Source organism: Oenanthe melanoleuca, chromosome 2, assembly GCF_029582105.1.
Source record: "Oenanthe melanoleuca isolate GR-GAL-2019-014 chromosome 2, OMel1.0, whole genome shotgun sequence".
NCBI classification, from domain to species: Eukaryota; Metazoa; Chordata; class Aves; order Passeriformes; family Muscicapidae; genus Oenanthe; species Oenanthe melanoleuca.
Genome location: NC_079335.1, coordinates 94,245,774 through 94,272,800, shown reverse-complemented (window position 1 = coordinate 94,272,800; position 27,027 = coordinate 94,245,774). Strand labels below are relative to the sequence as shown.

Sequence of the window (27,027 nt, the reverse complement as noted above, 5' to 3'; positions counted from 1 at the left end):
CGGGTTGATACTCCCCAACTCAGGAATGATAAGTGCCAGAAGAAAGTCCTTCACCTGCTGAGGTGGAATGGCTCAATTTTAAGGCCAAAACTTACAATCAGCACTCACAGTGGCTTCATCTAATGTGCTTTGTTTGCTTGGCCATTGCAATGGATTCAGAGAGTACACACAGGTGGTCAAGGTAGTTTAATAAACCAGGTAGATCTTTTGAAGTCCCTAAAACTCAGTGGCCTGTGCTCTGTACCACCAGCTGAGAGTGCATAAGTCTAGATTTAGCAGAGTGTGTGTTTTCAAGCTGGATCTGTGTTTCCTAGTATAAAGAGGGCAACAGCTTTTTAGGGCACCAATATACTAGCAAAAAATGAATCTGCTGCAGCAGTTAAAAAAGTTATTGCTGCCAGCTGCCTTGTATGTGGTGCTCTGCCATGGGTCAGCACCCTCACAGCCTGGCTGACAGGGACAAGGACACCTCTGGGCATCAGTTGCCTTAGTGCCAGGTTCAACCTTTTGGCTTAAACTACCAACAACGGTGACTTTTGGCAGAGATGCCAGGTTTTATACTGACACATCTGAAGTAGACTCCTTAGTGCCCACTCTGCAGAGAAGAAAAACTACCAGAACATGCAGCAAACCTCATCAGAGCTTGCCTGCCATATCCTTAGTGTTGTCACTGACCCTGAAAAGCATGATTAGAGAAAAGGGAACGTTCCTCCTGCCTGAAGATGATCATATTGCAAAAGCTACTTCTTCAGAGGAACCTCAATTGTTTAGGAAAACAGTTGCCACAAGTTAATACTTAAAATTAGCTGTTCATAGGCTCAAGGTGAAAGAAGGATTTTTCCTCCTATATTTAAAAAGGTTTATAATTAGCATGTGTAAGATATGAGGGGGAAGCTTAGTCATCTGTTAACAAAAGCACATGATAATGTCCTTTAATAGCGAAGTCCCACTGCATCCAGAGCTCACACTAGCTAGGGCTAATAATTTCTGCTTCCTGCAGGGCTCCTATGACCAACTCATTTGGAAACAGAGAAAAAAGCCACCTTACTGGAGTGAAATATCCATATCATAGCACATACATTCTCTCAGGTCCTTTTCCTTTCTTTCCTGACAGAGCTGGGCTTCTGATATTATCTTAACTGGTGTTAAGATAACACTGTTAAAATCCTATTTTGTAGTTTAGCAAACCAACAGTGAAATAAACAATGAAATTTGGCAAAAGGGAAAAATGTCTGTCTACAAATCTGGGAGATTTTTTTTCTGCTCCTTTTTTCCCATAGGTGAATCTATGTTTTTTCTAAATTATATCCCTCTAATATCTTTTTCTGTAAGAGCTAACCAGCTCTTGCCCCCAGGCCCTTCCAGCTCACAGGTCCAGAATTCCCAGGATTTTCCCTTGGTGACCATGTCTAGACAGAAGGATTTAGGAGCATTTCCCATCTCAGAGGTGCAGGTGCCATCTCTGGTCATATTGCAGTGGCACAGCAGTTTGTACTGGGGGCAGGCACTGTCCCTCTGTGCGTCACTCCAAAGGAGAGGTGGCTGGGGGCTCAGATCAAGTTGACTGATGGGATCACTTAAATAAATTGAAAATCTTCTCTCCCAGCAGCTCAATATTCTCAATCGCCCAGTGCATTACCAAGTAATCATCATCACCACGGGATTAGAGATGCATTTATGTTACATTACCAAAGTCTATATTAATAACCAAGTATAAATCAACTCACAAGACCCCAATCTCCCAGCACAGACTACAGCATCTGGCAAAGCACAGGATCCCATGGAAGCTCTGACCAGAGCTCAGAAATACATTGAGATGACCAGACTTTACTGATGGTATAATGCCATCAGTTCCTGACAAATTTTCAATTCTTTAATTTAAACAGAATGATGTCCTTTCTTGCTTTACTCACACTCCAGTAAATAACAACAAAAAAAAAAGTAATTTTTTTTGCTGCCACATGGGCTGTTTATCAGAAGACTGTGCTATGTTAAAAACAATACATTCTCAGAGATTATTAACAGCACAGAAGAAGAAACAGTAAGAACTGGATGAGGAAAGAAGGCAAAATTTCAGCTGACACTTGAAATTTGATGGAGGGTTTATGTGGAATTTTTAAAAAACTAGGGAAATCATTTTAAATTGGCCCCTAAACTAAATGGGGACATCCTGAAATCAAGAGAGGATGAGGCAGTCACTTGTCTCATTCGAAGTGGATTAGAAAAGCCTGTATGCTCTGAAGTATGGGCATGCATGGTGGAGGTACACAAAGAAAAGAAGTGCTCACAACCTGAAACTGGTAGAATGATTTCAGTAGAAATGATAAAAAGACAGGTAAGAAACTCAACAGGTCACAGTTAGTAAATAATATATGTAAGTAATCCTAAGCCAGAAAATGTAGTCTGATTTTGTCCAAGAAAATACTATTTTAATAAACTATAGTTCATCTGACTGACCATTGGATTTCAGCAGTCTAACTAGCAAGTTTTCTAAAGAACAACAGAAAAGAAACTTACAGCTTTGAAAATGATTGCAATCATTAGCACATACAATCAGTTGAGGTCTTTTGTTCTGCCTCTGTTTAGCTGTGACCTTTTGCCATTGTGGGACTCTTACCTGTGGCTTAGAAACCAGTATCCTACTTGTTCATTTCATGTCTAATCTGTGTACTGAGTAGATGTTAATCACAGCTGGAAAGGCAACGAGTTTAAATTCTTCTTACAAAATAGCCTCAGTGATCACAGTCAGTCAGGAATTTCTTCTGCAGTACAAGCTCAAGAGAGCTGACATCCCTTATCTACCCATTTAGTAAAGAGTGAACAGAGCCTACAAATGGGTGTTATGGATATGATCTGATTGACTGAGTTTAATGATATTATTATACTATATGCTGTCTTGATAGCTGATGATCTTTAATTGCACTGAAGTCCAAATTCCTTCATTTCTCACACAGAGTTCTGGGCTCCAACTCCCTAGAAAAGAAGGGTTCAAGAATGGGGAGGGGGAAAGAAGAAGGGGGAAAGGAGACTTGTAAGGAAGTTGCTCTTGAGATCTGATCCTGCAGATAATAAGGATAAACTGACTTGAACTATTTGGCACTACAAACTCGACCCCTGGTCTGACCTTATCTCCCAAGGCTAGTGTAAAAAACACTTCCTACTGACCTTGGACAGGACTATATGCAATTATAATACTTTTATTCAAGCAGTGGTGTGAGAGCTGTATTAGTTAAAAGTACATTATTTTCCACTGACAAAAAAATGATTTATGAACAACTGACATAATTTTGTTTAGATTCGTTTCAGCAAAGGACAATCATGGCTTGCTCAAACTTTGATAAATAACACCAGCTATCAGAAGAGGAAAGTTAACTTCAGTGTATTTTTCCACAGCACAGTATGTATACTTAAAGAGAAGAAAAAGAAACATAGAAAATATTTACTTAATTGATCTGTATTGAATACTGTGTGCTTAGGATGGTTTTGAGCAAGACAGGTAAGGTACAAGGGCCTGCAGGTTGAGATACAAGGATCTGCAAGGAGCAGAGGAAAAGCAGGGCTTCAGCTGTATCACCAAAGTTTTCAGTACCACCAAATCAGAAGAGTCAATTCAAATTCACTAGTGAAATGGCTTTGTACTGGAAAACAGATTTGACTGGGCTTTGGGCTTCTTAACTACAAAAGAAGTCAGCAAATTTTGTTCTGACAACTTCTAAAAATATTATTTCACTCATGTAGATTTTGTACATAGCCAGTACAACTACTGAGATTTTGAGGTTCTTCTTCTGTATTCTGTTTTCCATCACTTCTCATGCAAAAGACCAAATGAAACACCCAAAACCATAAACAAAGAAAACCAACCACAACAAAAAGCTCCTGCTGTTGTATTTGGTGTGGATTCAGCTGAAGAAAAATATGAAGTAAAAAAGAAAATTAGTCTGCATCTGAAAATCTAACCCTTTTGAAAGAACGTGATCTAATGCTCATTCTGCTTTTTTACAGCACACCAACAAGCAAATTCCCTTGTACTTCATGCAAATCACGTTCTCAAGAGAAATGCAGGCTCATAGAAATCCAGTTACAGGAAAGTACATTTCAGGAAAATAAAGTTCTATGGTCTAAAAAGAAAATAGAGCAGCTCTCAGTATTCATCCTCTGAAAGAAAAAACAAAACAAAACAAAACAAAACAAAACAAACAAAAAACAAAAAACAACAACAACAACAAAAAAACATTATAGTATATGACCTCCACATATTTATTATTGGAAAAATAGATATATATATTTAGCCTGGCTGAGTTCTACTACGTAGGTGGCCAGTACAAATTATTCATGGAACTTTTAGCTTTGAAATTAGTAAAGATGATGACCTCCAAAGTACAGGAGGGTTGGTACCTCCGCATGCTTGTTCTGTAGTCTCTCCACTAGAAGACAACATGGCACTTAGTGCACAATGGGATCAGAGGAGCCAAGAGAGAAGAATACCTCCCACCCCTGTTTGGAGCATTAATGTGCTGCACAGTGTGCTTACATGGCAACAACTGATGTCAACAAGTGGGATGCCCCTTCCTTGCTAGTACAGTGTCTCAGAAAAAGGATAGGCACAGTCTTGACTGGGCATCCTTTAGCTATATTTAGCTGTTCACTAAGAAGAAAGTAATGAAAATGAATCAACACAATGAGTGTACATCGAATAAGACAAAGCAGAAATTTGCAGAGCACATATATATTGATATGCCTCGATGTGTCATGAAGAACATAATATTGCTTAACATGAATTCCACTCTCCCAGTGGGAAAAATATGTTAGACCCTGAAAGAAACAAGCATGTACAGGTTAAAAACTTACTTTAATCATCATTACCATGTAAAACAAACATATCCAGGTTCTGTAGGAGCCAGCTGTCAGCTGTCCAGCTTTCCCCGTGCAAGGTGGCTCCGTGATGTTACAGCATGTGTGAAAATGGGGAGGGGGAATCATTCTTCATACTCTGGGAGAAATATGAAGACAGGAAACACGGAATGGAATTATATCCAGCCCAACAAGCTGTGTGCGTAGAGTCACTAAACAAATTTGCATCTAGCTCTAAGCTGGAGTAAATCTATTTGTTGCTATTTTTAGATCTAAATGTTGCTTGTTACTGTTTCCCCCTCCAATCTTCCTCCCCCCAAACACAACCTACCCCTTCTGTCTGCTAACAGACAGCTGGTGTGACGCAGAATTTTAAATCTCATGGGTTTGTGCCAGATCCTTTTCTCTGGGTTACAATCTAAAACACTTGGATTACTGTTGAACAAGCCTATACACTGGGAGAAAAAAATCCTACACAAAGATGCAGTGTTCCCTTTCCAATAGAAGGTTCACTTCCCAATCCCAGCCTTCAAACTTTCCCTCCTTCAGCAGCATGGTAGACTTTGAAAATTATTCATGCCATTTAGCAATGCTATTTTGTGTAGTAACTCAGGACTGCTGCTGACCTAATAATGCTTCTTCACTAGCAGGCCAGATATTAAATGTCTTAGGAAATAATCTTAGGAAAATGCAACTTTTAAACTTCTTATGGAGAGCCAATGCTCTTTTTCTAGGCTTCCTAGAACTCTGCATGTGTTCAGGAGCAAAGATTACAGAGGAAAATGATGGGTTTCTGGGATAGCTAGAGAAAGTGTGTTTGCAGAGGAGAAGGGTTTCACAGAGGCCCCTATCTTCAAAACTGATGTTTGCAGCAGGGTTCATCATCTTTTGAAGGATGCCTGCTGCTCTCTTCACCCCATTTCTGTATCAGTACAGCATTATTTTCTGCAGAAAGTAAAGAAGGTTGCCCATCTTTTGTTCCTCCCCTCCCTAGGCACAAATGACACAGATGTGATGGCACACATCTGGCTCCACTGAGTTAGACATGAAGGTAAAGGGAAGGAAGTGAGGAAAGTGGGGAGAGAGGTGGCAGTACTGCCATCTGCAAGCTCAAAAACACTGTCTTGTGGTCTCAACATGGGAATATCTTGCCACACAGGAGGAAATTTTGGGAGAGAGAACAGGGATGGGCAGGTGAGTAGATGTGAACAGGTGCTGAGCATATACACAGAGAATGAAGGGGGCTGTGCAAGATTTTTATTTCTTGAGACCCTGCCTCCATGCTGATATCAGCTGTCTCACAAGTATCTAGATGGCACAGAAACCATGGGGGAAGGAGTGGGATATGTCTGCAGAAGCCTCAGATATAAAGATGTATTTAAATAAGTAAGTCCTGAGCTTTCTGCATACCAGGTGCCATGGTTGAGACAGCAAATCTAGCTTTTAAAAGCTTGGTTGCTGTAAGGGAGGAGCCTCTGGCCCAGAAGAGGAGCAGATATGCCTTCAAGGTAAATAAGTTATTCAAACTGAAATCTGACATTTCATAGAATGTGAGGCTAGGTAGGACCATTATGATAATTTAAGTTTTTCAGCAAATTTACATAACTCAGGAATTTCTTTCTTCTCCATTTGCAAGATATTCACTGCAGTACAGCTAATTAGAAACAAGTCTTTAAGAGATTGCTGAGCATTTATGCAAAAGCCTTTCTCAGAAAAGCACTTTGAAGACTGTCTGTACAATATGAACTACCTCTACACCTCCAATCAAAGTGCATCCAAATCTGTAGGCTCTCTGCAATATAAAACTAGTGTAATGAGAGAAAGGAAAAAATAACTGCCCAGACAGTGTTAATGGGAGGAAGAATTTTGACAGATAATACAGCAAAAACATGGCCAAGGTACCAAATAAGTTCCCCCTTCCTCTAACCAAACAAAGCAATGGCCTCCTAAAGAAGAGATCCTCATTCTTCTAAACAAAGACATGCATAGAATGTAACACAGAAGCAGTATTTTGGGCAGCAGTTGCAACCAGTTGAAACCAGGCTTTCCTTCAAGGCCTTCACTAAAATCTGAGAGATGCAAAAAATGCAACAGATGAGTCACATTTTCAAATGCCCTTAAACCAGTCCTTGTCCCTGTGATTTTCAGCAGAACTCAAACTCCTAAACAACTTGCATACATGTTGGGCTGTGAACTATTTCAATCTGAAAGTAAATAAATCTAGAAAGTGTTTACATGTAGGAATCTGAAGAACTCACAGGACTACATCTTTTCCCACCAACACCCTTTTCTTAATTTCTAAATTTTTTACAATGCTCAGTCTGGTTGTCCTCTCCAACCTTTCTATGAGTCAGTATGCTCTTTTGTAAATGATCTCCCAGTTCTCCCTTCCCAGTCTCAATTCCCACAGCTTCCTCTCCTTTTACTTTTCAAGCAAGTCTGGAAAAGGACAGTTATTCCATCTGGCTATAGCTGTCCCTGCTGCATCAATATGTGTAGAGAAGCATATCTAAATTGTGTATTCAGACTCATTGCTTAACAGACACCAGTAACTGCTTATTATTAGTGAATCCCTGAAAACCAGCTGCTCCACAAGAGGCATGGGAGGAACTGTGATCTGAGCATCGTTTACAGCAGCCATCTGAACTTCTCAGCCTTGTAAGGATGCTCTGCCTCTGTTCCTTGGCCCTGCCTGCCACAGCCATAAGGGCACTGTATAGCCTTAGCTATTAGAAATTGCATAGATCTTACATCCAACTTGTGCTAATCTTGGTGCTGAAATGGGCTTTGCACCTAGCTAGGATTCATGCTACAGATGGATATTGTGAAACTTTCTGTCTTGGCTAGGAGTTTTGTGCATGAACAGTATCTATCTCTATTATTGTAAGAAATCACCCCTAATCACCCTACAGCTATTGCTCTGTGACCCAAATGACACAAACAGCCATTCAGGATGTTTGTACATACATTGTTGTGATATATTTCTACATTCATCTTAATAACTAAACTGTCTCCTATTGACGAGAAAGATCATGACAATCTTTTCCTGCTGCATACCTAAGCTCATGTGAACTCCTGCATCCCATGTAACTGAGTGACAGGTATGGAAGTCCTCCCAAAGAAGGCAAGTCAGACTGCTGTGACACGAATTGGAATTCTTGGCAGAGACCTCTCCTTGACAGCCATACAAACCCATGTCTCTCCAAGAACTCTACACCCACCTTCTTGGCCAGGAAAATTCAAAGGTCCCTAATATCCACCTTACCAATTGTTTTGAGGAATCCTGACTTCACTGAAGTCAATTGGTTAATTACAAAGAGTTTTATCAGAGTTTGAGTTGTATTCTTGATGTCTTGCAAAATTTTAGTTCTGGTTTCTTTTATTTGTAATCAACTTCAAATTTAATCTGCTTTTCAAATATCCAAGGCAGTTCCAAATAAATTTTGGCAAAGGTTTGGGTCTGCAGGAGAAAGGACTGTTGTTTACCTACAATTCAGATTCAAGCACAGTTCTGGGTTGAAAGCTGTCAGAGGAAATTTTTGCACCATCACAGGGCTAGCTTTCCTTAAGCTACCAGTTATTTAGAAAATCTAGTTTTATCAAAGAAAACAAAGAAAAAACAAATTTAAAAACAAATAAACAAAAAAAAACAACAACCAAAAAACTCAAACAGCAACAACAAAACCACCACCACACTGAAGACCAGGGGCTGCATCCTAATTTCACCTCTGAAAACACATTGGTATCAATGCTTTCTAGTACACCACAGTTTAGGAGATCAGAAACAGCCTTATGAATCCTTATGAAACCTTATGAAACAAGCTCTTCTAGAAAAGCTCTGGTTTATCCAAATTCCCAGTATTTTGAGAGCAATTTGCATTTGTAAAGATTTTACTGTTTCTGTAGTTTTTACTGGGCCAACCCTAATATGTGAACCTTAAGCTTTCCTCACCTACCAGTCAGGATCAGAGTCAGACCTTTTCTAGGATTTTGAAGAGGCTGAAGTGATTTTTGAGGAAACAAGACAAAAGGACTGGAACTGGAAAATTTTGTGCGAATTGCAGGAAGAAGCAGAAACACATTAAATAAAAATCCTTTCAAGGTCTGAGCTGGATTTAATACAGTGTTTGAATCCAACAAAAGCTGTCAGATTAGGAGAGGACCTCTCCTTACAGCTTTTAAAACACATGCAGAGGATTTTTTAGTGATGTCTTCCATCAGATTTTGCTTATTTCTATATAGACTCCTACCCTACCAAGACAGTTTTAAAAAAGAATTTCAGATATAGACTCTTAATTTCACTTTGACTTAAGGTTTAAATTCATCTTAGTAAACATGACTTTTTTCATTTGTTGCAGGACTGCAAGCTTTGTAGGAAAGATACTTGAAAAGCACTGAATATAATATTACAAAGGGAGACTCCTTCTTCTATGAAAGATTGTGGTGAGTTTATGACTTTTTGGGCTTGAAATGAATGTATTTCATTTGTACTATCTTCAGAAGAATAAAAGCTGTTTTATAATTATGGAAAATAACAAAGAGTGTATTATTGCTTGGTCAACATTTTACCATTTAACACAAACTCTTCCCTCTTTCATTATTTACAGGACCCATATATTGAGTTAAGATTCAAAAGAAAGTCAGTCTGTGGAACAGTCACAGAATGACTCAGGCAAAATGCACCAGTCTACTGAATAAATACAATTACAAACAGTATAGCTTTTTATTGCCTTTTTCTGAAGGTTCTCTTCTTCTACTTATTTGAATATATTCTCTCCTCTGTCCATTTGTCAGGCATGAGACTAGAAGCTGACCACACTTCTCATTGCTCCTTCACAGACTATACCATAGGCAGTATAAAACAGGACTAACTTGCATGTTAGTCTGCTGATAAAATTGAGCCCTTCTTCACTCTACATGAAGAACAATATTATGGATCAACCAGACCCTGGCAAACTAAAATTAATCAAGACATCTATACCCACAGCTCACCCAAACCAGGAATCTCTAGGCTGCACTGCTGCCTCCAGCACATACCCAGCAACCACTTGCTGACAAATGAGACTTTCCTGATCCTTCTGTGAACTGTGACAACCATAATAAAAGTGAAACTTGGACCCAAGGTGTCTACAGAGAGCTTTTCTAACATCGTTCTTTGGCATGTATTTCCTCTCTATGTCTATCAAGAAAGCCAAATGAGAAAAAGGGTGGCAGCAGCTGCACTTAAATATGATTGAAAGTAGCTCTGTTCTGCTTTCAGGGCAAGGAGTACTTCAATTTAAACCTACAAACTCAGGACCTTCAGGACAACCTAAACCAAGACTGAAGAAAGCCTTTGGGACTCTCTCACCTCCAGAAACTAATTAGTATATTTTTATTTTCCACTTGGAAACTGACATATTTACACACTTCCTAACAAAGTGGTCTTTTATATAGGACTTTTTTAAACCCTAATGTCTTCTGTGAGCTAAAATATTGAGGGACAAAGTCCACAACGTAGAGTGTACTTCTGGAATTGAAGAGTTCTCTGTTTTCCTGTTTATGATGGCCCCATAAATAAAATTTAATCAGTATACTGTGATAGGTAGAACCAGCTGATCCCTACGTGACATTTTTCAACTAAGGAATTCTAAAAATAAAATTAAAATATAATAAAAATAAAAGTTCAGATAATATGGGGAACCAGGTAACTCAGCAGTGGCACCCTAACACTTGCCAGATCATCTTCAGTCGCCAAAGCTCATCTTTCTCCAATGAAATCAGTTGCTTCTTCACCATGTACTTAAAGAAAAAGTTGGTCTTATGCAAGATCTATCATTCGGACCTCTTCACTGTTGACAGGATGCAGGGAGCTTTGCAGAGGAAGCTAAGGATATACCATAAATGCTGTATACTGTTCCAGATTTTCAGCAAAACCATTAAGTTTTCAAAGGCACTGCTTTATGTATGTCTATACCTTATCTGCCCACCAAATTTCTTAGTGAGTTCAATTTCAAATATCTCATTCATGTCATAGTTCAGAGACTGCTGTTTGCAATCACAGAATGGTTTGGGTAGAAAGACCTTAAAGATCACCTAGTTCAACTAGCCTGCCATGGGCTGAGAGACCTTTCACTGGACCAGAAATTCAAATCCCTGTCCATCCTGGCCTTGAACACTCTTCCAGGTATAGTGTATCCACAACTTCTCTGTGCAACATGTTTCACCATTGTCATAGCGAAGAATTTCTTCCTTGTAACTAAACTTTCTCTCTAGAAGTTTAAAGGCATTATCCCTTGTCTCATCATTACAAGCCCTTGTAAAAACTCCCTCTCCAGCTTTCTTGTAGACCCCTTTTTAGGTACTGGAAGGCTGCTAGAAGGTCCCCCTGGAGCCTTCTCTTCTTCAGGCTGAACAACCCCAACTGTCTCAGCCTGTATTCACAGGAGACATGCTCCATCCCTCTGATCATCCTTATGGCTTCCTCTGGTGCTCCAGCAGCCTATGTCCTTCTGATATTGGGGGCCCTAGAGCTGAATGCTATACACCAGGTGGGGTCTCACAAGATCTGTTTAGGACTTTGATTGACAGAGATTTTGTGAGTCTTGAAGGGCAAAGGAATGCTGTCTGTGCTTTAAAATGGATTTTTAAATATTCCTGTAGCAGGCTGTCCCCGTGTTCATGAAGACAAGTTGCAGGGAAAACTATCAGCCTGGTTAAACAGACAACTTATGTTTGACCTTAGAGGGGGAAAAAAATAGAATATATCACCTCTGGAAGGAGGGTGAGGTATTTTGGGATGAGTATAGTGATGTTGCAGGGTCATGTTGGAAGAAGACTAGAAGGGCCAAAGCCCAACTAGAACTTGATTTGGCCACCGCGGTTAAAAACAACAAATACATTAGCAGCAAATGGAGGGACAAGGAGTGTCTCCATCTGTTGAATGCAGAGGGTAGTGTAGTGACAGGGGAAAGGAAGAGGTACTTAATGCTTTTTTTACCTCAGTCTTCAGTATCAAGACCAGTTGTCCTCAGGATACCCAGCTCCCTAAGCTGGAATTGATGATTGGGAGATGAGTGAAGTCCCCATAATCCAGGAGGAGATGGTGAGTGATCTGCTATTCCAATTGCACCCTTACAAGTCTGTAAGCCCACCACAGAATAATGAGGGAACTGCAAAAGAACTTGCCAAACCACTTTCAGTCATCTGCCAGCAGTTCTGGTGTCCTGGCTTCATCTAGGATGGTGTTAATTTCAGTAGCTGTTAAGACTGCTGTTTTGGATTCAGAATGAGAATGGCACTGATCACACTGACATTTTGGGTTTTCCCCAAGTCATGTTTACCATAAGTCAAGGGGTTTTGGTTTTTTCACTTGTCCCACGCTCTGCCAGTGGGGAGGTAGCAAAAGAAATTGAGGGGAGCAGGGACAGGAGACCCAAAGTGGCCAAAGAGATATTCCATACCATATGACATCATGCTCAGTATATAAAGTGAGGCAAAGGAGAAATATGAGACACCTGGAGTGATGGCTTTTGTCTTCTCAAGGAACCATTACATGTGATGGGGGCCTCGTCTCCTGGAGATGTCTGAACACCTGCCTGCCTTTGGGAAACAATTAATTAATTTCTTGTTTTGTCTTGCTTCTCTGTCACGGCTTTTGCTTTCCCTATTAAACTGTCTTTGTCTCAACTCATGAGTTTTATACTTTTTACCCTCTAATTCTGTCCCTGATCCTGCTGGTGCAGGGAGCCAGCAAGTGGCTGTGTGGTGCTGGAATGCTGACTGGCATTGAACAAAACACCTGGTTTACCAGACAAGTCCCAGCTGGAAATTAGTAAAAGTAAAGTCCATCTACAAGAAGGGTCAGAAGGATGATCTGGGAACTGCAGGCCTGTCAAGCCTAACCTTGGTTCTGGGCAAGGTTATGGAAGAGATCACCTGAGTACCATTACACGGCACATGCAGTACTGTTCTTAAAGAGTAAAAGCAGAAGAAACTTGTACATGGCTTAACAATCACTACCTCACACTGCTGTGCTTATAAAGCAACTGTGTTGTCCTGACTAAATCACATTTTGGAGTGATACAAAACAGAAGGGAGAAGCAAACCCTTCCACTCCCTTCCAGAGACAAATTCAATACCTTGTCTGACTTTTACAGCAACATATGACTCATGTTGCAACAGACACGTGGCTTCAGCCTCACAAAAGTCTGTCCTTCTCCACTGTCCTAAAGATGTCTCTTTGCCTTGAAAATACACATTTCATGCCCAAACCCCCAGAGGCCAGCCATCCTGCATGACAGAACAATAACAGGAACACAGCAAAAAAAGCCCTCACCAGACTTGCTTCAGCAGAAAATTAAGGGCACTGGGGGTGGAAAGAGAAGAGGAAAGTACCAGCGTTGCCACAGGTGAAGTCCTACCAAGGAGATGTCCAACACAATGCTGAGACCTCAGATTGTTTAAATCACAGCCCTTCCCATTTAAGAAGACATGTCAGTGTCAAATTATCTACTGGGTGTCTTCCTGCTGCAGACTACAACTCCTCAGGGAGCTTCAGCCAGCAGCATGCTCTCAGTAGCTGTGTAACACTGTGCTGGTCGCACTGTTGGCCCTTGTTTACTAGTGGTAGAGTATTATTTGTTCTCTCCAGGATGAAGCCTCTTATTTAAGCTTCAACTAAGAGGGTTGTGCACATCTGATTGTTCTTCTTACACGTATGGGCATGCATAAAGACAGACAAGAAAAATCATGAAACATTATGCTAAACCTCAGCCTGGTGTGTATGGATGCACTAAGCCTCCATAAAATAACTGGGAATGGAAAATTTTCTTTTCTATTTTCATCTTGTGATTAAGAATTGTACAGAAAAAAATCTCTCCTCTTTAGGCAATCTTGAAACTTGGAATATTTGTTACACTCATACACAGTGATGACAAAGAGGGTTATACTGAAAAATAGTGTGAGGTTTAGTTATTACACATCTAGAATTAGTCTTACAGTTATTCTAACTTTCTAAAAGGTAGAACAGACCCATGCTTGATTTATAATACACAGACACTGCCCTGTACTAACTGCAGGAGAAGTCCTGAAAAAAAATGCTGCTTATCTGTGAACTCCAGGTAGAATCCAAATCAGCACGCTCCTAAACTCTATATTAATCAGAAATTCAAGAAGTCCTAATAGAGGGTTTGTTTAGTGTGGGTCTTCTAGTAGGAAGGCTCACAAGACAGCTGTCAGCTGTCAGCTACTTTGATGAGGTTCCTTCACAAAACAGGCTTCCTGGAATGATGCTTTGAAAGAAACACATGTTAATGCGTATCTCTCATGCTGCTCGAAGTCCTACAGAAGTTTTGGCTATGCTTTGCAACACATACCATGGTTGCTCACACAAACACCCAAAAAGCAACTCAAGTTTAACTTGGACCCATTTGTTTCTAGCTACTGGCCTACTCTTTCTTTGTTTTTTGCTTCTGCTGTTTCCCAGCCTCCTTGGTCCCTTCCCCCCTACCTTTCCCTTGAGGGCTGAAATTTTAATAACTCTAACATATGAGGCTGAAGAAAGAAAGGACAAACATAAACAGTTCTGAACACAGAAAGGGCTGTAGTTTAACATGGTAACACTCCTCTTTGCCATGGCCAAGAAATGATGGGCAAATGGTTGACAGAATTTTACATACTGAGATTACGAAAAACACCAGACATTGTTTCTAAATAAGCTAGGCAGACACTACAGCTTTTTCTTTCCTGCAGTGCCAAGTTCTTTAAGCACAGATACTTTTTTCTACTCAGGAGGCAGTATACAGTCATCTCATGGCAAGTCAGGCTTCACATATAAATTAATAAGTACAATCAAATTAGTGGAAGATGAATTTGCTGCCATTACAAATGCTATTGGAAATATTTTCCATTTGTGCCCTCTCTGCCTATTTTGTGCTAGAAATGGTGTACATTGCAGTGGGGAAAAAGTCTCTATGCTGCAGCTAAGGGTAAGATTACTGAAAACAGAGATTTCAATAAAGTATCATTCAGGCTATAACAAAACTTTTCTAGTATAACACCTGAAGTAATCCCAATAACTGCTTATTTCTTAAAATGCTTCAGTAATGGCATTTCTACATTTCCACTTGAAAATGTTCAATGTAAGAAGCAGTTCAATTTAAGGAAGTAAATGTATCTTTTTGCTAAGAAAATGTTTAATGTAAATGCAGTTCAATTTAAGCAAGTAAATTGATCTTTTGCTAAGATAAAGTCACTTTATTTTTGGAGAACAGGTGTGGAAACTGCTGGGAGATTTTGAAAGTACAGCAAGAAGCAAAAAAATAAAGTGCTACAATAATTTTGACAGTGGGAGGAAATTGGAGGAGATGAAAAGAAAAGTACTACTTACAAGCCTCGGAGACGAAGCCAGATTTTCTCTATTTGCTCTGGCTGTAGGTATTTCAGAGAGTTGTTCTCAAATTCTTCAATTTCCTTAGTCGGTGACTCCATAGCTGCAGGTTACCACTTTGGTTAAAGCTCTGCAAGGACGGCTGCTGCCTCTACACACACACACATACACACACACACACTCTCTCTCCACCTTTAACGCCGGTGGGGAGCAGTGAACATTTCTGGCACACACCTCTCCCCCATCCCTGCAAAGGGAGCTGTGTAGGCAGCCCTGGAGAGCTCAGGTGTACACAGGGGGCAGCTGTGCCAGCATGCCACCATCCTCGGGCTGAGCAAGAGGATCAAAGGCTCATCTCCAGATTGCAAAACCACGCAGATTTTTTTTTTTTTTCCCCCTTTGTTTTTTGTTTCGTTTTGCTTCCACAATAAGCCAAGGATTCAACCCATAATAGCAGCTGAGGGATCTTTATTAAGGGAGGAGGGGAGGAAAATCCCTTGCTGACAAGAGAGCTGTGTGTGCAGGGGCTGCTGTGGGGAGTGTGGTGGCTGCAGGGTCCCCAGGCTGCAGCTCTCCCCACCACGCTGCCTTTGCTGTGCCAGGGGCACTACACAGGCCCCTTTCTGTCCAGCCCCCACCAGGGCAGCCTCACCCTCCCCTCCCTAACCCGTGTTTGTTCCCACTTACCAGCAGTGCTGCCGACAGGCTTGAAACCTCAACAACTGTGGAAGAATTCATCTGCCAACATAGCCCAAGAATTGTTTCACTCTCTGCCTCCCTCTTTGCTTCCCTCTCTCCCATGTGCACGCATATCCACAGACACACGAGGGAGAACAGGCTATTGGAGAAAGACTGGCTATGATTAAAAACCCAAGCAGGGAAAATCATTGACTGAAAAAAAAAAAAAAAAAAAAAGAAAAAGGGAAATAACAGAAAGTGAGCCACTCACTTCTGGCAAACAGCTATGTACTTCATTGCAGTCAGTCTGCTCTCCTGAGAGAGTGTCGCACAGCAGGGGCTGTAAGGCTTCAGCAGGGACAAAATCCACTTTTAAAATAAACAAATCAGTAAAGTGCCAAAGCTCAAAAATGCTCAGAAGGGAAGTCAGTACACTGAAGAGAGATCAAGTCCAACACATTAGTCACAGATGTATCAGCATCTTTGAGTAAGAGGTTTGCACAGTGGAGGCTAAAACTCAGTTTTGCCATAGGATGCCTGCCTCCAGCTCCCCTGGAGCATCCCCATACTGACCCCCAGGGACATGCCCCTCTGCACCTGCAGGATTCATGCTCTGAGCACGAGGAACTACATGGATTTCTTTCATTGCACCAGCTCAATCAGTCATCTCTCAAACTCTGCCAAGATGTCTGCACACTTCTCTTTAGCTAATGTTATTGATGTGGTGCTTTCAGCCAAAGCCATCAGAGCAGAGGGAAAATAACTGTCAAAATATTGTCTCAGCCTTAACACATTTTGTTGCATATTGCAAAAACTGTCTTTTGAGAAGCAGAGCCTGCAGCAAAAGAATTAGCACCTGAGACAGTCAGGTAGCCTGTGACCTGGAGGAGGTCACCTCTTCTTCACAATAGCATTCCACAGTATGTCTGCAGTGCTAGGTCCAAGGCAGGTCTCTGAAGTACTTGATGCTGCTGTTCAGAAAGCTCTTTGTGTAATGAATGTTACCCTTCCCATTTCTAGGTGCCAAATTCACTCTAAGCTGTTTCAATCCTTTCCTGGGAGTAGTTCTTAAGAAGTCACCCAGTTACAGTGCTGCTGCAATTGTTAACCATCACCAGCTCTCTGCAGTTGAGTAAGATTGTCAAATATGACCAGAAAGCAGCTGAGTCAAGTTGGTAAACATTCAAAGAAAAGAGACAACTTATTGGAGGTAAAACATGAATAATTCTCTAGGGGGTCCTCTTGTGGATTACAAGGGACAAGCCAGTATGTTTGCTCTAGGAACCTCTTTTGAATGATACAAAGAACTGCACAACAGTCATAGCAAGCCATTTTCTGACAAAAGCTTGGGGCATATTATCTTCTTACATTCCTGTTGCAGTGATAACAAAACACAGTGCTATTCTTATGCCCACCATTAAACAGTTAGAACATGCTGCACATATCACCAAGCCTTTTGGTGGTAAGTAAAGCAGTTACAAAATATGTTATCTTTTTTTTCACATTTGATTTTAAGGTACAGAGGAAGCAACAATCGTAAAAGGGAATGAAGAATATTGATAGCACTAGGTTTGAGCTGAAGTTTGGGATTCCCTTTCTTGTTTAAGTCCTGGTGGTCTGATTTTGTGATAGATGCCATCAAACTAGTAAACATCAAGACAGTGACTGTAAAATGTTATGAACTTGTATCTGACATGAATGCATATCATATTACTTGCCTTGTCAAACTTACAGCTCACCTCATGGTGAGAGTAACTTCTAAGAAGACAAAGTTTACAGGTCAAGTAGCAGAACTCTTTCAGCTCTCTCATTCATTGCTGCATTGAGGCAACAGGTTGTAGGCAACCAAATTTGGTTTCACTCCACTTAAAGAGTGTGACTAGCATGACTGCCATTTGATGGATACAAGCACTAACCTACCTCCTGGTGGATTAGCCATATCCTTAAAGCAGAGAGGAGCTCAGATGAGTAGAAGTCCACCTGCCTGTCAGAAACATCTTTTGTTCAGCCTTATGCAGGTGATGACCAAGCTGGTAGGGCAAACAGCACTATGTATATATCCCTGCAAGCCCCTATGGCTGAAGCAACACTGTACAAACTTTATCCCTGAAATCACAAAATCACAGAACATTCTGAATTGGAAGGGACCCACAAGGATCAAACTTCTAAGTGAATGGCCCATATGAGGCTCAAACCCACAACCTTGGTGTTAGAAGTCCCATGCTCTAATCAACTGAACTAATCCTAGTAATTTTTTTGTATCCAAGCACTTCCCCAGCCTATCTCTGAGGAGTTTCAGGAGGGGTCCAGGACACAGCTGTTGTCTTCAAACAGGTCTAGCTCGAGTCAGAGACTGGATTTCCCTCTGCTGCTGCTGTTACCTGGCATGAGGTCCAGCACAGGATGACTCCTTCCTGAGCCCTGGAAGCAGCCTGCTTGCCTGTAGGAGAAGAGCTGGGATACCCCTCTCAGCCAGTTGAGACACTCCATTCCTAGGTCACTAGGTCAGCACTGCCAGTGACAGCAAGGAATGATGAGCAATGGGATAGAGAGATGGAGGTCCCAGGCAGGCCAGTTAAACCCTTCACTGATTGTCTCCTTTATCAGAGCACACAGATTTGGGCAAACTGGGGCTTTGCCCTCTTTACTGCCACTTTCTCAGTTGAGGACAGTAGTGACCCCCCACGTTAAAAGCCTTTAGATTGAGCCCTGTGCAGGAAGGATGTTAATTACAAGTATTTCTTTCAGTTCTGAAAGACTGAAGATGCAGGAGGATGCTGACACGCAGCAGAGGTGGTAAAAGGCAGCTGAGAAGAGAAGAATCCACACTGTGCCTCCATGAGGACAGGCATCACTATAAAACAAGGTACCAGGGAGTGCAGGAGTAGGTCTGCCTTTCTTAGGATGGGGGTACAAGTATTTCATGCATAGTCCGCTGAGAATTCAGAGCCACCTCTGACATATGTGGCTGCAAATTAGACTCTGTCCTCATGTTAAACTCCTCAGCAGCAAACTTCCTTAAAGGCATCTATAGTTCCTTTTTTTGCACTTTTTAAACAAAGACTAGAAAAACAGTGAGAAAGATCAGAGACCTTACTTTCATCAGAGCTAAGTAGGTATAGGAGTACCAATCAAAAGGCCCACTAAAATGGATCCAAAAATGCCTCCAAGACAGAAATAGCATTTCAGTGAGCAAGAGCAAACTGAAGCAATAATTTCAGACAACAAGTTATCTAAAGTCCTTGCTGCAACAAAACTGCAACAAAAACAGAGAAGCTATCCCATGCTGAAGGGGTAGCACGAGATACTGGAAGTGTATTGATATGTTGTCTGCTGTGATCCCTACATACTGCCGGTGTGAACATTGAAACAAGTTCTATGATTAGTACAACTACAATGTATTCATATATCTGTCCATGTATAAATAATCCAGAATATATTTTATTATATTACCACTAATGCCTGAAACCAAAATTGCAGCAGAATATTTGTCTGTTTTTTCTTTTTTGTGCATCTGAGTTGGATCCCCGAACTTCAATTATGCCAGTGTAATGAGTCAGCCAGTAACATATTTCAAAATGTTTTGCTAATTCTATATTCAAACAGTTGTAAAACATTGACATGTCTTCTAATTCTGCTAATGCCAAAATAAACTAGGCAGATTTTTTCCCAATCTTTATCCTAGCAGGAAATAGCTTCTGGTTCCTTTCCGTTAAAAACAACTTTTTGTTTGTTTTCTTTGGAAGGGAGTTAGGAGGAGGGACAGATATTCAGCTATGTCACTGAATTGCATTGGCCCTATTTATTCTTCATCTTGAGGTATAAGAGAGTGATGGGGGATATTTAGACTGTTCCACTTTTTAGTTTTATTAAAGTAGATCTAGTGCTTCTTAAACAGTGGCTTACAAGTGAAATTTCATCCTTTTTTCTGCTCAAAGTTAGACTTTAGGGTTTGATGGCAACTGACTCACCCCACAGCCACACAGCCATTAATAGAGAGTTGGAAGAAAAGGCTGCAAGGGCTAAAGATATCCAAGGAGTAGCAGCTGAAGAGACTACTAACTATCTTTAACTATAAGCACTTATCCAGTTTCCTCAGGGCTGAGGAACTGTGATTTCTGCTACTCTCAGTAATTAAGGATAGTTTTATCTTTTCTGTCCAGAAGTAGCACAGACACAGCTGACCCAGAGAATGCCACACTTTCAGAAAGTTTCAAGAACAGTGTACTAGGTGTATATATAAATATATAAGTATTGATGTACCAGCAGATAAGACACTTAAGAATATTGCAGCATTCCCTGCATCCTAATAATGTGTTAGCCTCAGACTGCCATCAGGACTAGGCATACTGTGGAGAATTTCAAGCAGCAGTATTAGACAAAGACAGATTTTAGCTTTCTATCTAAGAAATTAAACCAAAAAAAAAATTTACAAAATTAACAGTAAAATAATCAGCACCAAAAAAAAAAAAAAAAGGCACTGATTAATTTGGTGGAAAGGTGCTGTTCATTTAAACTTCTATTGAGTCAAGTCAATCAAGCTGACAGTGTTGATTAAAAGCTCTACTGACTGGCAAGAAGTTTTCTGTCAAATGCTATTAAAAATATTATCAGCAAGACAAAAGCATGCCTCTTTTGTGGTCTGTCCCTTTTGACTCAAAGTTGCTGCTTTCTGTGAGGGCAGATTTAAGAAAACATGCAGAAACCTTCTTCAACTTAGGAAGCTTACCAATGAGAAATTTTCCACACAGATGACATCTGCAGTTATTACTTAAGCCATGGCATTGTGATAGCAACAAAAAGATTCCTATTGTACTCACTCAGAGTACTGCAATTTAGACAAAAGGACCAGCACTCTTGAAGGGCAATTTTGAAAATCTGTTCTTCTTCAATGACCTCCACAGCACCAGAATGACTATACATGGCAGTTTAAGGAAAAGGGATGAATGAGGAGTGATGTTTAAGGGAAGAGGAGCTTTATAAAATGCTTTGCAAAAAAAGAAAGAGGAGAGTTTGAAAACTCTGCTATGAAAGGTCTGTCCTAAAGAGGTTAGATGTGAGTAGTAATCCAAACAACTAATTATTTAAAAGAAATACCTATTTAAAGGAATAAACAAGACTAGTTTTCTAGTTTTTCCCTTTTTCACCAACATTCAATGAGGTCAAAGTAGAAAGTTTTGAGGACCTGAAGACTCTATACAGCTTTCTCACAGAGTTTTTTGCCCCAAGTCATCCTTTACATCTTCAAAGGGATTAAATAAACAGTGAAGTTTATTCAAAACAAGCATGAAGCTGCCTCAAAGGGTTTTTTAATCGCTACTTATACATTTGAGAGATGGAAATGGGAGGGTTTTCACTTGGCTGTCTTTAATATACAAATCACATTGTATTACACAGGCCAATACTGCCCCCTGCACTATGAACATGTTACATTTAATATATACATTTAGCTCTTGTTAGAGTTAAGACAGAAATTATAACACATCATATATTATCCTTTGCAGTTAGGAAAAAAATCTATCATGGAATATCTATGTGTGCATATATATAAGCATATAAAACTGAATTTTATCAACTTAATAGTGTATGGAAGTCATTTATAAACCAGACCTCAAATTTCCCCCCCACAGTGTTTTCTTTTTAAAATCTGTCAAGTTGCTGTGCAAAGAGAAGATTCCCCAGCTGTCATCTTGCACTACCATTGATTTTTGAGACTAGGGAGCCCAAAATGCTGTTCTCTCCCTTCTCCTGGGGGAAATAGAGAGCCACCTCTGATTGCTCCACTTGCCTTTGTTGGCAGACACAGCCAAGTCAGGTTTATTTAAATAACCAATTCTGGCAGACTGCAGACCAACTAATACATGTAGTTTTAGGACCTTATGTAGATTCCTTTCTACTCCAAAATCCCCAATTAAATTAACATTTCCTTTGCTTTTCTATGAATAGTATGCATTGGACAGGAGTGGAAGTGGAAGCAGAAAGCAGAAGCAAAATACAAAACCACACTGCAAAATGCAAGACCATATTGCTCTGAAACCAGAGAGCCCAGAACACCATCATCAGAGAAGTGCAGGTATCTACAATGTACAGGGACCTTTTACTGAAATGACACACAAAACAGAAGATTATTATCTGCTCTCAGCAGTTTTCCAGACTGGGTACCAGGAGTGTGTCAGAGCTCAGAGGAAAGTATGAGAGAAAGTAAAATAAAAAAGCAACACCTATTTGTAACATTGGATCATCACTGATTAACCTGCTCTCCTTCCTCAATCCACTTTCTGTCATCACACAAATGTGGTAGATCTAGCACATCTGTTCATGAAGGCCTCAATTTCAATTTTTTTGGAAAAACAGGCAGTGGAACAGAGAGCTGCAATGCAAGCTGGGACATGATTAAAAGTAAAATGAGGATGTTGGGTAAAATACCTTTCACAGTACTCTTCACTGCCACAGCTGACCTATCTTTCCTACTTGTGCTTGTTCATGAAAACCCTAAAGAATCAGCTGCCTCAACAAGGCAAAAGAAGGCTAAAAATGATTGCAATACTCTGTTAGTCTTCAGAGGTAAATGCCAGGAAAAAAACCAACTGCAAACCTTACCTTTAGAGGAACAATTTCCCACAACATCAAAAGGAAATAAACAGATCCTGAGCACATCTTGGAAGACTTGTACCACAGCACTGAGTTTCTGGAAAAGTCTCCCAATTGGTACAGCACAAAAAAAAATTCCCACCTCACTTATTTGGAGATGAAGGTTCTCCAAGCTACACAGGGGTTATATAGACAGCAGGCTACACCCAGCAACCTGTGCCAAGACTTGTGACCTGAAGATGCCAATGCCTCTGCAGAGAGGTCTTGGATGGACACCACAGGGGAGGACAATCAGCTTAGAGCAACACACTCTTCTGAGAGGGAAAAAAGGTAACAGGAGTTTGTCCTCTGGGAGGAGAGGAAAGAAGTTAGTAAATAGTTAATCAGCACAAATTACTCTTCACTTCACAGAAGGTACTGCTTCAAAGTCTTAAAAGGTGTTCCTGAGACACCAGTCTTTTCTCAGCTCCAATGGCTGAGCTGCCTTGAACAGCTTAAGGGTTTTTGAACTTCCTCCCCTCTCATACATTGTATTCTGCTAGAAAGAGGAAAGATCTGCCCTCAAAACCTGAATTACCTTTTCCCTTTGATTAAAATAAGACTTTTGTGAGCCTCCGGGTAGTTTAAGCAATTTACTGTAGTGGCATGTTCCCCATCCTCTTTTGCTGCAGCTAGTCTTTCTGCAATTATTGATTCTTGCACTGCTTAAAGCCAGTAATATTTATAATAAATATTAAAAAAAAAAAAAAAAAACCCAAAACCAGGAAAATGTCATAGCAAGAAAACACATATATGGAGGTAGCTGAACAGACTCCAGACACTTTCCAAATAAAGAGGTTGGTCACACCAGGGAAACAGTATCGCAGAACAGTTTGAGAAAGGGTTGAAATGTCCTCTTCTGTAGGCAAGTAAGTGGCATCCACACTTCAGGATGCACAGGACATAAGATTCAAAGGCAATTTATACCCTCCATCCTGCTACTGTGAAACTAAATCCTCCTTGTCTTCTGGAAAAGGGGATGGTGTCTCCTGTGACCAGAATGTTTCACAGTCATGCATCCATTCAGACATAACATGCTAGGGGATTTGATTGCCTCTATAATTCAGAGAAATTACATGGTCTTTGTACTGTTATTTCCTCTTTTCATTATCATGCTGAACTGAAAAATATCCTAAAATAGACCAACTAACATCCTGCAAAGAACATGAATATCTAGAAAATCCTGGATACTGCATTTTGTAAATAAATAGCATATGGATAAATAGCTTTCTTAACAGCAAGAGATTTACAGTCTCCCTTTTGCATTTGTTTATCACTCTCTCAATATTACAGGTCCACATTGTGAAAGGAAACTCACTGACTTAAGACAAAAATCCTTATACTTCCAGTGGGTGTTTAAAATAAATTGTGCAGCATGTTATCTAAAAATAATGTTCATTCTGCATCTATAAGGACTGAGTTTTAAACTGACTTTTCAAAGCACTGCCAGAAGATCGCAAATTATTTACAACCTCCACTTCACCTACAATAGTCACCACTGTCCTATGGCATTTACCTGGCAATATCAAAAGTTATCAATAACTAAAAATCTGCTAAGTCATACTTCATGACTAATCCTTCACTGGAAGAACAAGTGATATTCCTAAACCCTCATTTAAGCTAATTGCTGCAATTTCTATTTAAATGTTCATTTAAATTAAATCCATTAAGTCAGACTTCAGCAATATTTTGTCCACACTCTCATCTAACATGTTTCCTCATTTCCACTGCACATTAGTGCAAATTTGGTCACCACTGAAGAGATTTAAGAATTTAAGAATCGAAGCAATAGACAGGAACAGTGCAAGAGAGGTCAGGAAAAAGCTATTACTATAACATTTCCTATATACAGTATAAGGGAATCACCATCACTAATCTCCCTCTCACAGCTTATTGGTGAAGTTTTGATTTGGCAAAGATTCCTTCCTTACAGGCCTGGACTCCTGCATTTTTGCTCACTTTCAATGTCAGTGTCACTGTTCACCTGCATGTTCAAAGAAGCAGAAAATATGTTGAAAGTTCTCAGCCAAATCCTGTACAAGAATATCCAGAACAGCAACTATGAAGGTCCTTTTCAGATGCCTCAGTTGCACCACATGGGTCCAACACATAAAAATCTCTGTACATATAGACAAAACAATTGCATCTGCAATGCAGTAGGGAAGGGGCAAACTTATATAAAGGGGCAAAAAATGGAAAACTATGTTTTGAAGAGCTCTCAAGTACAATCACTGCATCTCCAACATCAAAAGATTTTGGAACTCTGCACAAGTGGCTTGTGAAATTACTTATCTAGGTTACACCTGAGAAAAATTTAAGTATTTTATTGTACATACCACAGCATTTAAAAAATGAGCCTGGAGAGGTATTTTAATAAGAAAGAATGCTACAGTTAAATCACTTCTGAATCAAAAAACTATCACACTATTTTCTTAAGTAATAGATCTATCTGAGAGAGAGAAGTGGGTTGTATGTCTTTCTTTCAGATAAATATTATTCAGTGTCATAAATCCATATGAACTGTGCAGTCCAAAGAAGAATCTACTAGCTTCATTCATGCCTTAATGTATTTCATTCTCCCCTGATACCTTGACTATTAAAGGATATGTTTAGCAGCAATTGGTTCACCAGTTAGAAAATATTTGATTTATATGCATGAAGCATCTGCCACAATCATAACTTAGTATTTCCTAAAAGGATTACTATTGCTTTTGGATTCTCATGGTTTTAAACGTTTATCAAGACTGGAAATATGATTTTTCTATATGTCAGTTGTGACCAGCTGCACAGAAGCTAAAATTTTATCTGTATACATGAATATATGTGTGTGGTTTTGAGTAAAAGCCCGAGACTGGACAAGACTTAGCAAGAATGTTAAGGTAAAGAAGGCTAGCATCAAAAATTTAAAAAGACACAGTAAAAGTACACAAACAGCCCTATGCAACTTTGATACATGGCAACAGTTTGAGAAAACTTGTAGATATGTGACCAAACCTATCTTCATACTGCATTATATAGACCATATAGCACACCAAGGTCTTTCATGAGGACTCTTCAGAGATATTAATCTCTTTTCATGTTAGACTACTCAGCTTAGCAAGCAGAGCTGATAAAGTGCATACTGGTACAAAGCCTAGAAATAGAGTCTCAGGTTAATCATTTGGTTTAATTTCCACACACTCATTCAAACACACATGAAACTGATATTAGGAAGTAAAAAAGTTGGAAATTACATTTCTTTTTCAAGCAATATCCCATTTTAATTATTGCTCTGGCTACCATAAGGCATTTTCATCTCCAGCACCGGTATGAAGTAGTTTTATTCTCCCATCTTCTGCTCAAATAATTATTGTATTGATTTTTTAGCTAAATATATTATCCATGGACTCTGCAAATACTGCATTTTTAATGATAAGTGATAAATATGCACTGGCACTCCAAGTATATAGGCATGATTTGAGGCTTGTTGTGCCAATAGAACAGTGCTTAGATTTGGCCTGTCTGTAAATGCATCCACTGCACTGTAAAACCAACAAATATTAATAAAACTCCTTTGTGAATCTTGTCAGAAACTGGATTCAGTGTAAATTCATGCTGCATAAATCTCAGCCTATATGTGTTAAACAAATTCCATGCAGTATTTAAAACCTTTATTCATGATTAAATTGTCTTAATTGTCTCAAAGACCAGTGAATGTATTGCAAACCTATTCAGTGGCTCCCACCTGATTTCACTGATTTCAAATTTGTTCCTTCTCCAGAGACTCTTTCATGGCACTGCCTTGTAACTATCCAAAGGGTTTTCTAGGAGCCTTCTACTTCTAAGTAAAAGTATAAGTTTGGCCAGAAAGAAGAGGAAATTCCCTCTTTTCACCAGCTCTGCCTTCATTCTAGCAGCTCCACAGTCCCTTATGAAGTGTACTGAAATGGATGCAGCAGAAGAGCCTGAGAAATTCTAACTCAAATGATCTGACAAATTGTGATTTGTGCTTTTAATCACAGCCTAGAAAAAGCATTTTGCTGCAACAATTCATCTTGCAAGTGTGCTTAAAGGAAGGGGAAGACTTTTTCTGCTGCATGCAGAAATAATTATTAGAATGGATACTACCTGCTGTTCTGATTTATCCTCAGTTTAGTGTCCAAGTAAATTGTAGAGATATAATAAATGTCAGGATATGCCCCACGTCACCTTAAAATAACCTCTCAGTTTCTGCAGAAACATGAGATAATGGAATTCATTTGTTTATTTGTTCACTAATAATTCAGTGAGTAACTTAAGAAATTTAATGTACTACATTTCAGTTCCGTCTTAGAAAATAAAATTTTCATGTCTAATTTCTTAATATATACATGAATGCATTTTCACATGCCACTATAAAATTGCCATCAAAGCAGGCACCAAAGCAGGCTGGTTACTTCTTCTTGTTGGGTCAAACAAACAGGTGTTTTGTCTGTATATTAACTCAAAAGGCTCAAAATTGTAACAAGGAGCCCAGCCTT

General features: G+C 39.8%; 1 protein-coding gene across 2 annotated transcripts in view; it reads right to left on the bottom strand.

The window, feature by feature from the left end:
- The window catches only part of PDE1C (phosphodiesterase 1C), a 225,034-nt gene that overhangs the window by 150,742 nt on the left and 47,265 nt on the right, over nt 1-27,027 (bottom strand). Inside the window, exons 1-2 of one of the 2 annotated variants that reach the window (XM_056485530.1) lie at nt 15,908-16,037; nt 15,221-15,323 (exon numbers count right to left, since the gene is read on the bottom strand). The exons of the other annotated variant lie outside the window; for it this stretch is intronic. Coding sequence (XP_056341505.1) covers nt 15,221-15,321 — 101 coding nt within the window. The 5' untranslated portion in view covers nt 15,322-15,323; nt 15,908-16,037. Of the gene's footprint in view, nt 1-15,220; nt 15,324-15,907; nt 16,038-27,027 lie in introns of those variants that run through there. 2 annotated transcript variants of the gene reach the window in all.